The sequence below is a fragment of the Oncorhynchus kisutch genome, linkage group LG2, assembly GCF_002021735.2.
Source record: "Oncorhynchus kisutch isolate 150728-3 linkage group LG2, Okis_V2, whole genome shotgun sequence".
Classification (NCBI taxonomy): Eukaryota; Metazoa; Chordata; class Actinopteri; order Salmoniformes; family Salmonidae; genus Oncorhynchus; species Oncorhynchus kisutch.
In genome coordinates, this window is record NC_034175.2 from 41,155,659 (window position 1) to 41,169,104 (window position 13,446).

Here is a 13,446-nt window from a genome sequence, read left to right on the forward strand (position 1 = left end):
GCAAACTATAAATCATTGCAAATGTGAAAAATGCGGGTTAAGCACAGCGTGTGGTCCTGCGGGCAATATTATTACATACACTAAGACATATTTACTTGATGAGAAAAGCATTTGTCTGATGTCAAATATCCATCTGATATCACAAGACATGGCCAATTGAAAACCCCCTAATTACATAGATTCAAAGTGATATTAAACGATTACAATGGGCTATATGACACCTTTGTGGGTCCTTTCTGGGATTTGGAGATGACGGATTAACATTGGTTGATCAGGGTCCAATATCAATTTACATAGTCAGAACGGCTAGGTCTGTATCAGATCCATATCCGCAATCAGCAGAGGGACACGAGCCTTCCCGCACTTCGTACAGTATGTGGCTACGAGCAAGTGATAGTTGGCGGTAAAGGTGCTTTGGTCATGGTACTTGAGCACAAACAGCTTTCATATTGTTCAGAGTAGTGCCCTAATGAATTAACTTGATGCTATCTCTGTTTCAATTGTGGCAGTTTTCTTGTTTGGTATATAGGCTATAGCCTACCGGCATAGGCTACTGCTCTGGAGTGTGTTTGCACACCTCTGGAACTGACAAAACAACTTTAAAAAAACGTTAACTTCTAAGTTTAAAAAAAAGGACAGACCTATTTCAATGAGGAAGTAATAACTCCTTTTCCCGCCTCTGACGTCAAGTAAGCAATAGTCTACTATAGTTTAAACTGAAATGTTTCAGTAATTATTATATAGGCCAGTCATAGTTTATCTTCAAATTAATGAGACTGATTAAATTGAAATAAGGATACTTTATTTAGTTATTTTCCTAAATCATATACGCCATAACTCCAAAGTAGATACCCTAATATACCTTTCATAACTTGAATTACTCCTGTTTGTCTATTCATTTCGTTCCAAAACGCCTTTTCAATTATATTGTCCATTATTTTGTCCAGGATAAATCAGACTTCGGACAACTATGTTTTTTGACAGATATTCTACTGTTGGTTATCAAATATCAAAAGCTGTCAGAAATGATGCAAAATGTACCGTGTCCATCCAACTGTTTTGAGACGGTTTTACTTCTTTGGTTTGATATTAGCCTCGTCCTTCTGGTGTGATTGCATAAATAAAGACAGGGACATTTTATTTTATTATGTTCTCGGCTGTCAATTTATCTATCAATTTAAATGTAGGCTATGGGCCTTATGGATGCAACGTCAGCATGCCACTTCTCTTGAAATGTCAATATTCCCAATACTTGTTGAACGTGTCTTTTGGTTATGTAGGCTTATAGGCTACAAATTACGCAGTCCCCGTAAGAGAAAATAATGAACAATGTTTGTCCAATTATTTTGAGTCCAAGACCGTTCCGACGTTTTTTGTTTTTTTTAGCAAACTGCTAATGTTCCCCTCTTTCTTGCAAATAAATATCAAATACATTGAATCATACATATCCTACCTCAATGAAACACTTACATAAACCAAACACCTTTCAAGCATTCATGCCAATTACTGAGGGTTATCTATTTTTGATAAACGATTTTTTTTTGTTGCGTTAATGTAAATTGTACGTTATTTCACTGTAATCAAAAATCCACTGTAATCACAGCCTAACTAGTAACATCTTATTTCTGCGTAGTCTGAACAAACAAACAAAATATTCCTTAAAGACATACCGAGAAAGAATTTCGTCAAAATGTACACTATATTCAAAGGAAAGCAATAATTCACTAAATTAATTTGGGATTGAATGATTTCATTTAGATGCACCTGTAAACTATTTGTAAAGGAACAATCAATTATGAGGAATTGTTTCGCAAGAAAAAATGATTTAAAAGTTTTATTTGTAAACATTAAATATCTCTTTCTCTCTAAACGTTTGGAATTCGGCACTGAATGCATTGCAATAGCCTACTCAAATACACCAAGAAGGCAAAGGATGTACCGCACACTTATTTATCTTTTATATAGGACGAATTGGTCATTTTCTAATGTGTGAAATTATAACTATCTAGACGTCTATAAGACATAAAACATAGACAACGTGCTCAGCATGAATTATGATGGTTTGAAATCATTTAAACTGCTCCCATGCTTAATTTAGCTTTTGGCAATAAAATAATAAATATATAAACGTTTATATTCAACAGCAACAATACTTACAACACATACAAACAAGGAATGTCTGACAGTTTTACAAACACCATGGATCCCTCTTTATCTATACACATGGAGATACTATTTCACATATGCGTCATACATAAAAGGTGTGCCAGTACTACGAATCTTTATAAAATCTAGCAGACTACATAGTGTCCGGTATATAATATAGACATCTCCTCGACAGCAAGTGCCTATAAAACCTACAACATGCGTCGTCTTTTCGAAATACTTCCATACCTCTGGGATCCTGACAGAAACACATATAGGCACAAGTCATAAAAGAAAAATGGCATTTTGTCATTAACGAACTTTTTACACGTGTTATAAATTGACGCATTGGACGCGTCACATAATCTATCATATATGTGCATATTTATAAATGAAATATATTACATATCAGTATGCGTTATCAATGGAACAGATGTTTGGTCAACAACAAGGAAAATAGGCTAAGAGTTGCAAGAAAGTTTTTTAACTTGGTCGAGAATTGGCCTTGGAGACTTTCCCCGAATGGCTATACTGGGGATTAGGCCTATAAAAAAATCGAACATCAGTGGGTTTTCTGAGGCCAATTTTTTCTCACTCTTCTTTGTATCTATTTCATGGATCCTTGATCAGGATGTAGGGGATTGTACTAGGGAGCGTGGAAATATTCAGAGTTAAAATCTAAAAAAATGTGTTAGGCTGACTCAAACAGAGTCTGTGGAAGTTCTTTGAGGTCTCATTAAAAGTCCGTTTTAAAGTCCATTTAAAAAGGTAGAGTGTCGAGGAAAAGTTTGTCAATTATTGCTGGCGGAGGAACCAAGTCTTCGAGTTTTAAGTAGAAGATACGCTGCAGACCTTGTGTACATAGCGTGCGAAGTTCAGGGAGTTTTCCCAAAAGTTTTGACAAGTAGTTCGGACGAGTCAAGCCTCCGCCATTGAATGTCACTTGGTCTTTGAGGCAGTTCACTATCTTGTTTTGAAGTTCTTCAACCCTCTTGGGTTCCTTAAGCCCATGCCTCTCTGTAACATGAAAATAATAAAACAGAATTACCAAAATGTGAATACAAGAAACACATTTAAACAGTCTAACACTTGGGAGAGGGATTCAATTGAAATATGTCCTACATGTGCTTACCTGTTACCATAGCAAGAGCGGCGATGCAGGAGAATGCTGATATGTCGATGTTCATGCTCTGCAAGTTAGAGGAAAACTCCACAATCGAGTCTATCCATTCCCCAAATCCTCGGACGCACTGCAGCCTGTGCAAGACCACCCCGTTGCAAAAAATGAGTTTGCCTTCCACTGGGTTGGACCTGTAATTAATAACAAAGTGTCATTAATTACTATGAACAATAAACGGGGATTTAAGAGGCTCCTAATTATTGGGTGGCTAATAAAAGCCAAAGCAACGGAGCTTGAAGGGGGGGTGGATCTTTATTATAGTCGAGGTTATTTCATAATTACGAAGAGGCTTACCTGTATGCCAGCCGCAGAACAAAAAGTTCCAGAAAGGCTGATTCGAAGAGGAGATCTTGATCCTGCTTCGGAAGATCAGAAAACCCAGGGATCTTTTCCGCCCAACCTCGGATAATCTCCATGGAACCCGTCAGGAGATCATAGAACTGCTGGATGTGCTGGGTGTCGTCTCCACTCATTTGGTAGTCAGGGTTAGACTGAAACTGGAATTTAATTTCAACAGGGCTTAATGAGGTCCTTTAAAATATATAACCCGTGAAATTGCAAAGCCTTATTTCTAGGAGGGGAGTTCTTTCTTACTATTAAATTCATGTCTTCTTTTTATTGACTTCTCCGTTTCAAAGCGATTTACTTAAGTAAAATATGCCACCTTAAAAGACGGACAAAGTTTTGAATCCAGACCTGTCTTACACAAAACTTTTGAAGTCCATAAATTGTGTGACAAATGCACATCGAAACATGATCAAATAAATCCAGACATGGTTTGTTCAAACGTTGTATTTTCACTCGAATTATATTATAAATCGAGAAAGACAGTGTTTATGTTCATACACAATTTATTGAAGGGAATTAAATGGTAAACTCACTCTTGAATAGTCCAAGCCAGACATGGACGGGTTGGAATCGACATGGGACCTAACAAGGGCACTTATGAGACTGACAGGCGGCGAGGGTGGTGAGGCGTCTTGGGGACTTTTAGGTTTGGAGGGAAGACGGCCTCTTCGACCCTTTAGATTAGCAGTCCGGACAACTGTGTTAAAAGGAAGACAAGAGAAAATATAGAATTGTATTTAACTTTGATTGTTGTGCGTAAAGTTTCAACTTGCTTTACGCGCAAACTTTACGCGCAGGACCGCAGGTGCTTTATGACCATGCACGGACACAAACAATCAAAGTGACCACAGTATGTCCTTACCCTCTTTGACCATTCCGACAACCATGCACTTCTGGAAACGGCAGTATTGGCAACGGTTTCTTCGGCGTTTATCGACAGGACAATTTTTGTTCGCTAAACACACGTATTTAGCATTTTTCTGAACAGTGCGCTGCAAAGGTGAAGACAACAGACGTTTAGCATGGACATCAGTGCCTGTACAATGAATACAAAGCTAGCACTCATTGAGCAGCGCTATATAGGATGATTGATATTGTAACAGCACATCCATCCTTCCAGTTTTGGGCTGTTATATATGCGAGGAACCGAAGAGGTAGACATTCAGTAAATACAAATCCGTGGGCATTCATAATTTTACGGCCCTCTGAGACCACCTCTATTTAAAGAGGTAAGATTAGGCCATTGAACAGGGGTTCGAAATAAAGTCACCATTTAATTTGACCATGGGGAATATTGTGACACTTTCTAATCCAGAGATGACTGTTATATCACAAAAAGAGCTCACAACACTAAGAGTTTTTAATGACTTGTTGAAAATGATATCCAAATGTTATTACAATTGTCATAATGGTTTACTGGGCATACTCCCACCACCAATAATAAGAGGAATATTAAAATAACAATACGACAATTGTCTGACAAAAAAACAACAGGCCTACCAATACGACAATTGTCTGACAAAAAAAACAACAGGCCTAATAATACCATTAATAATTGTAATAATTGAGTTGCATAATTCCCAATCAACAAAAGCTCACCTTAAAAAATCCTTTGCAACCCTCGCAGGTTCTCACTCCATAATGCTGGCAAGCAGCGTTGTCCCCACACACTGCGCACAGACCCTCGTTTGACGGTGAACCGCGGGACGGGGGCGAATGGACTTGGCTGTCCATCAACTGGTGTCCATGGCCGAGCTGAAGGGAGTGGGGGAAGGCTAAGCCGGCCTGTTTTCTTAGAGCACTGGGTACCGCGAAGCTCTGGCTGTCTAAGCCTCGGTGTGCCCCTGGGTTGTCGTGGTTCATGGAGACGTGCAGTGGACCATCGAATCGCATCTGGCAACTCGACACAGGGGTACCAGGAGGGGACTGTTTGAAGGAGAATAGTGACAGCCTTGACACCGGGTTTTTGCGCTGGTCTATCATATGAGAGGTCGCAGCCACATAGTTCTGGTGGAAACTGTGGAGGGACCCAGGGTCCTCCCACATGTGATTGGGCTGAACCTGGAAGTTTGGTGTGGTTGGGGCGTGAGGTGAGGAGGGTTTGAAGTAAATTGACCCGGAGTGGGCCATCATCTCTTCCGACTGAGGTGGCAAATGGCTCTGCTGATGATAGCTGTGCATCTGGACGTCCTCGACTTTGATGGAGGACTGCTCTCCAGAATGCGGCATTTGATATAGACAGGGCGGTTTAACGTCGTAACTGGTGCTATAGTTGTCAATGAATGTGCTGAAACTAGGGAGAGAAGTAGTAGCTGTGATCTCAGTGTTGGTCAGGTCCATACTAAACTTAACAAACTCAGGTGTTAAGAAGTCGCAGTTGTATTCTCCAGCGGTGTGGTAGCTGTAGCTCTGCGAAGCGGGGCTGGCTCCTTGCGGTGATGACCCATACTGAGCCTGAACGCAGGGCATGGCTGAAAACGAAAGTGACAACATGTTGATGTTAAAATCCATTTATAAACTACAAACTATAGACATGCCATATCATCTACAAAATAACAATAATTCTAAATAATGTAGATCCGGATCTAATCTTATGTTCAGATAACTTATTTAAATCGCAGTGTTTTAAACGGGACAATTTCGAAATACTTCGGAACTATTCATAATCATTCTTTATAATATAATGTAGAATTTACTCTCCTACCTTTGGTCTTGGGACTGTTTTTTCGGTGACACTTGAAATAGACAATGTTGTCTGGAGGTGTATGGGGTCAGGATTCAAGAAAGAGTCTCTTTTCTGGACTCGTCCCCTAAAGAAATAATCACTTTTACTTACATTCATTTAGAAAACGCATCAGAGAAGTCAATGTGTACTCCAAGAATCGGTGAGAAACACGCTAAGCAATTAAGCACAATATCGCGACATGTTCACTATGCTTTTACTTTTGCGCGCCTCACAGCCGAAGCTATAGCCTTATAGACAAAGGTTAGATGATGAACAGCATGGATGAGCTTTAAAATCACACATTGCTTCGCAGTTGCCCGTTATAAGTTATACACACGCAAGACATTTTGAATGAAGAATTTTGAAGTTCGTCGCTGAACATCCACCCTCCACGGTATTGACATCAATGACTTTCGCAACTTCTCCTTTCCAAAGTAACGTTGAACAATCCTTGTCAAATGTAACAATTCTACATCCGTAAGTACCATTCCCAATGTGTACAGTAACAATGCTTAATTAACAGGACACAATGCCTGAGAATTCAACTGTTACAGAAAAACAGTTTTTTCGATGCCTCCCAATCATTTTCTACAAAGCAAGATGTCACAACTAAAAATTCAGACACAGCCCGCTTATTAAAAATAAACATAACGCTTATTAAAATAAACCAACCTACCTTCTTTCACACCAGAAACGTAGTTGTCAATCCATGCATAAAGCATGTAGATAGTCTTCTTCAAATCTGTAAAAAGCTCCAATGTGTGAGCGAGAGTATAGCCTACAATACCAAGCAATCTATACGACTTCCTCAGAGCACTGCCCGCAATACAACCATCGACTACCCCGTCTGCCAATGTGCCTTTGTTTATGTGAGCTCTGGGCAGCACAGCCCACGTGTTTCACATCACAACGTCATCTGCGTCGCCAGTGGCCTGCACCAATCTCTTTTGGAACATGGTCCAGTCAACACGCCGAGTCCGTTGCACAGCCTGTGTATATGTACACCTGAGACGGCTCTCCTTACTGATTGTGTACCATAAAAAAGTATAGGAAAACATTATTGACATATGGAAAACGGGTTAATGAACAGAAATGTAAATATCTATATATATTCAAGCCAAGCTTTACTGTGCCATTCTGTTTAGACTGAGTTCATCACCTGTTTGTGCTGAACATCATTCTCATCGTTAGCTTCAACCAGCCAGGTGTCTCATCTTAGGTATTTCGTAGCCGCAGCCAGGTATTCAAAAGAGCCTAGGAACGACGCACAACAGGTCACAGAGGTTCACACGAATTGTACAGGTAAAGCTATTTTGCAATATGTCAGTACGCGTAGAAGCCGTTTTTTTAACACGATGCCTGCTTTTTTTGCCAAGTGAAATATTTGCTCAACATTCGATCATGTTTTAGTGGCAGTGATTTGTTTATCCATGCATGTCATAATCAACCTAGTGGTGGCCTCCAGAGCGGTTCACCACTTTGTTTGGTTAGATAGGCTAATGGGCGGTGGGTAAATATTATTCCTGGCTATCTTTAAACTCAACTAGTAGATTTCAATTGGACTCCAACAAATCCATAATTGCGTGGGTGTGTGGTCTACCTTTTTCACAAGCCGTCAGTCATGTTCTCTGCTGCTCACGAGCAGACTATAGAACCGTGGGCAGGGCTCATTATTACGTGTGGAGAGCCAGTTGTCACGGACGAGCCAATTTCATCGAGAAAGGGAAACGCGATAGGGAGATCGCACGACGGCTTTGACAAACGACGGCGTTGACACAGTCAACAGACCTCCAGTCATAGTCTTGTCCCTATTGTTATTGTGCTGTAACAGTATTGCTGGTCTTTAGTTTAGACCCACTTGCATGTGAGTCTACTACACAGTCTTTGAAAAAAAGGTTCAGGATATAACCAAGGGTTCTATTTCTTGTTTCATATATTCCCCCCCCCCCCCCCCCCCCCAAGGGTTCTATATAGAACCCCTTTGTGGGGTTCAGGGGGTCAGGGTTTTTTTTGATCAGGGGATCTTCTTCACTGAACCAACATTGGTTCCAAATTCCATATAGGGTTCTATAGAAGAACCTTAAGGGGTGTCATTTATGAAGCAAACACAGAACCCCTTTTGGTTCCTTTTCTCAACGAGTGTAGGCCTATTCCACAACTGCTTATTTTAGCAGCATGTATCTGCCACTGAGGCTAAGGACGATAGGGTGTGAACATTCTGCCACAAACTTGTGCAGCTTTGAGAGGGAAATTAGTAGGCTTAGAGTCAACAATTCAATCGTCTTGTACTCACTAACACATAGCCTGTGTCTTCATCTAAATTCATATTTCCATGGGATTATGAACCCACGGTCCACGATCAGTGAGCTCTGTTATAGTCATAACATAGTGATAACTAAGGGACAGTGGGGGTGGGGGGGTGGGGGGGGGACCCAAACAACACTTCATGGTTGCACTCACCTCTAGAGGACACTATTGTTCATCACCCATAGATCATGCAATCCCTATTTACCTCTGACTTGAGTGAACTAAGGCTACAACATTACGCTTTAGGAGCGTTTGAAATCACCTATACTGACATGGAAAATCAAACGTTTTGTAAACGCAGACTTCACCGTATTCCTGCTCAGTGGAATTTCAAAAGTTGTTAGCCTAGACCTAGATCCTATATGAGTCTAGGTTAGTCAAGTCAATTGTTTTTAAACAGTGTTGTATTTGCAGGGAGTGCTTGGAAAAACTAGATGGTGTCTACATCTCATTCAGTCTACCCTCTGAAAAAGTAGATAGGCCAAAGTATGTGTTCAAAACAGAATAACAAAATACCTTCTACCTTTGTTGTAGGCCTAAAGTGCATCAGTTACAGTGAATTACAGGTGTTCTTGTATGGTGAGTCAATAGCAACATTCCTCAAATGATCATAGGCTTGGCATCCTATGACAGTGGGACCCTACAAAATGGGAACATTTCAGGTTTTGCATATATCTACAGATACTCCCATATTATTAAGCGGTGTTGCTTTTGTCAAATCAAGGAAATATTTTCCTCTTTATTCCCCCAATGCAACGTAGTTTATTAGCCAAACACCATTATGTCACAACAACAAGCACGTTGCATATTTTTTCTAACAAGGATGAGTAATGAAGCCCAACAACTTTATCCTGAAAGTCTCAGTTGTTACGGTGCATTATGAGCCTACTGCTGTTCCTTAATCTACTGTTATCCGTTTACCAATTAAAGTTTCAAATGAAAATACAATTAGCAATTTAATTGCCCATTTTACTGTAGAATAACCAAGTACCTCATTTATATGCACAATTAATTGACAATCATTTGGACGTGGGGCGCTAATCATATATAATCAAATCAGAGCAAAGATATTTTCTAAAAATGATAGCTGTTAAATCTGTGGTGGATGGAGTTTAGACTGGCATTGCTAATCACTGTCAAATGTGTGTGTGCATGCGTGTTGCGCTCGGTCTTTTATTGACCCGGGAGTATATTAGAACTCATTAGATGACAATTGTACAGTGTGTGTGTGTGTGTGCGCGCGAGCGAGCGTGCACGCATGATTGTGTTCTGCCCATAGGCAGACTGTAAAAACAAAAAGTTGCTGTCCATGGTGCTGAAAAAAAGTGTGCGTTGTCATACAAAGTTTTTTTTTTTAAGAAAAAAGAAGAGAGATCTGTCCAAGGTGCTGAAACAAGTGCTGTCCATGAACCATCATCACTGCTTATCTGAACACTAGCCCTGACAAGATCAGCATCTGTTAAACTGACCTCTGTCACAAATAGACCACCACGCATGGCCATGGTCTTACTGTACAGTAGTCTACTTGCACACATAGAGGGTCGGTCTGAGGCAAGTGGTGTGCAGTTTCTCTCCTTGATAAAATAGGATCAATCATGATTGGACAACACTCTATTATCTCTGTTTTGATTGGTTTACTGGGATGCTCATTATATGAATCTACTTCTTGGTTCGACTGCCAAGAGGTTGTTGCTAGCAACCGGTCGCCTACCGGGCTCTCAAGTTGTTGTTTTCACGCTTTGCAATCATTGATCCTGGGGTCTGTGCAGGTTGATAGCTGCCAGAGACATCAGAAGAACTGTAAGTTCATACATTTTTAGCACAAGATCCCCCCCCCCCCCCCCCCCATGGCATACACATACCAGCATACATAATCACTTGTCAGAATGCACCCAGAGATTCTGAACCATTTTCTTTGACATGCATTAGGAACCTGTGGTTTTCTCTCCGTAACTCTAGCTAACCAGCTCAGCTAACTAACATTAGGCTATGAGGTGACAACTTTTGACTAAGTTGCTCAAGATGCCATTGCAATTACTGCTAACTTTAGCTAGGGACACTGTACAGCTAGGGACACTGTACAGCTAGGGACACTGTATTATTCGCTAGAGTATAAATACTGCAAGCTCCAGAAGCTGCCCTGCCCTGTCATAACAACCATGTCAGTGTCAGTGCTAAATATTAGCTAGATTAACCAGTTGTTTATTGTGGCTAGCTAGCTAGTAGACCACCATAGTAGACCACCAGAGCTAGCTAAATGGATAATGATAATACATAATTGCTTTACCATAGTAAATGTCCTAGCTAGTATGGAAATGCCTGCATTTCCCAGTGTCCACACAGAATTATGCACAGGTCAGGGTGAAGGGAAATGTAGGCTAGCCGTAATTATATTGAAATCGTCTTTAGGGTACACAAGCTGCAACTTGCTCATGCAACTCACGAGTAGGTGCGTTCCACCAATTCTGTGTTTTTTGAGAAGTGGTCAAAAAAAACATTTGATTTCACCACATTTTATCATTCTGTCGCAAAGAGCTCATATTCAACTTCATAAAAAATACTTTTTCCCATCTCAAGAGGTTAAATAAAAAATATATACTAATCCACTAATCACATGAAATAAATAATTATCTTTACAAATGACTTTGTAAAAGCAAGAAAATAACTAGGGCTTTATAATGATGGTACGTTCACAGAACTTGGAGAAATGTTGTCATTTAGGGGGTTAAAATCTTCCTGAAAGTCACAGAGGGTCATGTCAAAATGCTGAATTCTTACACATTAGCAAGTCCTTATTCATATTGAAAATCAGATTGATTGCATTCTTCATGTGATCTTTATTAAAGGGCACTTCATTGAATATAACAGGCGTTTAGAAAATTCAGAATTGGCGTGCAAATTTCGACTTCAAATATCAAGGGACGCAAAAAAAGGCACTCTTTTCATGGAACGACCCAGGTAACCTATTGATGTCTTAACCGTCACTGGCAGTGTTATCCAGTATCCACCTTTCTTACTACAGTGCAATGTTTCAGGTCACGCAGTTTTTAAATAAGATAAAGGATTTGGTCGCATACTGATACATAGATTTAGCCTAGTTTAGTAGCTCAGGGTAAAACATTTTCCATAGTAGCCTATTTGATATATTTGTTGATAGAACTGACAAACTTCATGACACGGACTGTAAGGAACCTTAACTTTCCCGAGCAGGCTCACCCTAAAGGCGTTCCATTGCCCTGTCTTTTTTTTCCCCCATTTCAACATTCCCACTTTACAAGCTTAAATGTCTACTTAATATGCTTTAATGCGTGCTCTTTAGAGCCAAGGAGCACTTCATCACTTTAATACACTTTTAAATAACATACTGTTAACTAGCGATGCCTTATGGAACAGCTTGTCTTGCAGCTGGAAGGCGCCGCCATGGTATGATGGAGGTACCCGTTCACCATTCACAATGAGACAGTAAAATGGGGACAGAGGCCTTTGCATAGCACTGCCTCTATATCAGTCACTGATGAATATTCATGAATCACAGTGTCATGACATGCTCTGTAATTGGCAGCAACATTAGTAATGACACTGCTGGTATCGAGGCCCTGCATATTCATGTCGTGCGGCAATATTTCCAAGTTGGGCTGTTTTTCCCCCAAAATGTATTCTGAAGCTGCAGGTGGCCTTGATGCCACAATCAATTGCCTGTTGGATTGAAAATCAGGGAAACCAATAGTTTCTTTGTAAATCTTTTTGTTGATGATTAATCTAGCTGTCCTAATCATTGTGGAAGACAACAGGATCTAAATAGGCAAATTTAGGTCTACATCTCACTGTTGGGCTTTGTATGAATTTAGGTCTAGCCTGTTTTAGGACAGTTTATTTACTTGTATTACAAATTGACAGAGTTTGATTAGATGCGATTTCATCTTACTCTCAAATCACGTCTCTGTTATTTAACTAGGCTAATTCTAATTGATCTATATTAGAACCAGAAATAGATGAAATCACGAGGCAACTTTGTATCTGACTCTGAGCCACTGCCACTATTTACTGTCATTCCATCTTTGCTTCATAATTTGCTATGTTTCCATTTCGGTCCTTCTAAAGTCTCCTAGAATGGATGAGGGAATTGGCTCAAGCTTTGCATAAGCTGCATGGCTTTCTACTTGAGCAGCTGGATGGCAGGATTGTCTCGCCTCGTGCCTGCTGCACACTTGTGGTGCTGATGAGGAGGCTGTCCTGGCAACAGTTGAATAGGCCAGGCTCTGGTTGAAATCGACGGTATCAGGAAAAAGTTGCACACCAAACCACCACTGTTGGTCAGGGTAGAATAGCAACCACAACACTAGCGCCCTTGAGAGCAATTTCCTAAACCTTCAGTAAACTGAACAAGCAATGAAAAAGGGGTAGTCCAATTCTCACTGCTTTCGGAGACAGATCATGATGATGATAGGCTAGGCCGATAAAGACCTGTGTTTTTCTTTTTTCTTCTCTGTGAAAGTTGTATTTTGTCTTGCAGGAAGCATAGCGTTTCCGAAAGGCAGTCAAAGGAACTGCTGTCATAGCAAGTGTAGGATTGGCAGCCTTTTATGGCCTTACACAGCCGACTGGACACAGAGAAAAACAGGTGAGCAACTTCTAAGCAGTTTATATAAAATGTCACTCATTATGCATGCTGCTAAGAAATTAGGCTAGTTCTTCACATCTCCTTACTGATGACCTTTGAGTGACCTTTGAGTGACCTCTC

General features: G+C 40.3%; 1 protein-coding gene across 1 annotated transcript; it reads right to left on the reverse strand.

Annotated features, from left to right (window-relative positions):
* Positions 1 to 1,934: 1,934 nt before the first annotated feature.
* Positions 1,935 to 7,253, reverse strand: LOC109865936 (nuclear receptor subfamily 4 group A member 2). Its single transcript, XM_020454453.2, has 8 exons — positions 7,075 to 7,253; positions 6,378 to 6,483; positions 5,273 to 6,144; positions 4,536 to 4,665; positions 4,207 to 4,370; positions 3,620 to 3,822; positions 3,278 to 3,456; positions 1,935 to 3,162 (listed from the first exon to the last, which is right to left on the reverse strand). The coding sequence occupies exons 3-8, from the start codon at positions 6,140 to 6,142 to the stop codon at positions 2,906 to 2,908; spliced, it is 1,803 nt and encodes a 600-aa protein (XP_020310042.1). The 5' UTR covers positions 6,143 to 6,144; positions 6,378 to 6,483; positions 7,075 to 7,253; the 3' UTR covers positions 1,935 to 2,905.
* Positions 7,254 to 13,446: the final 6,193 nt, after the last annotated feature.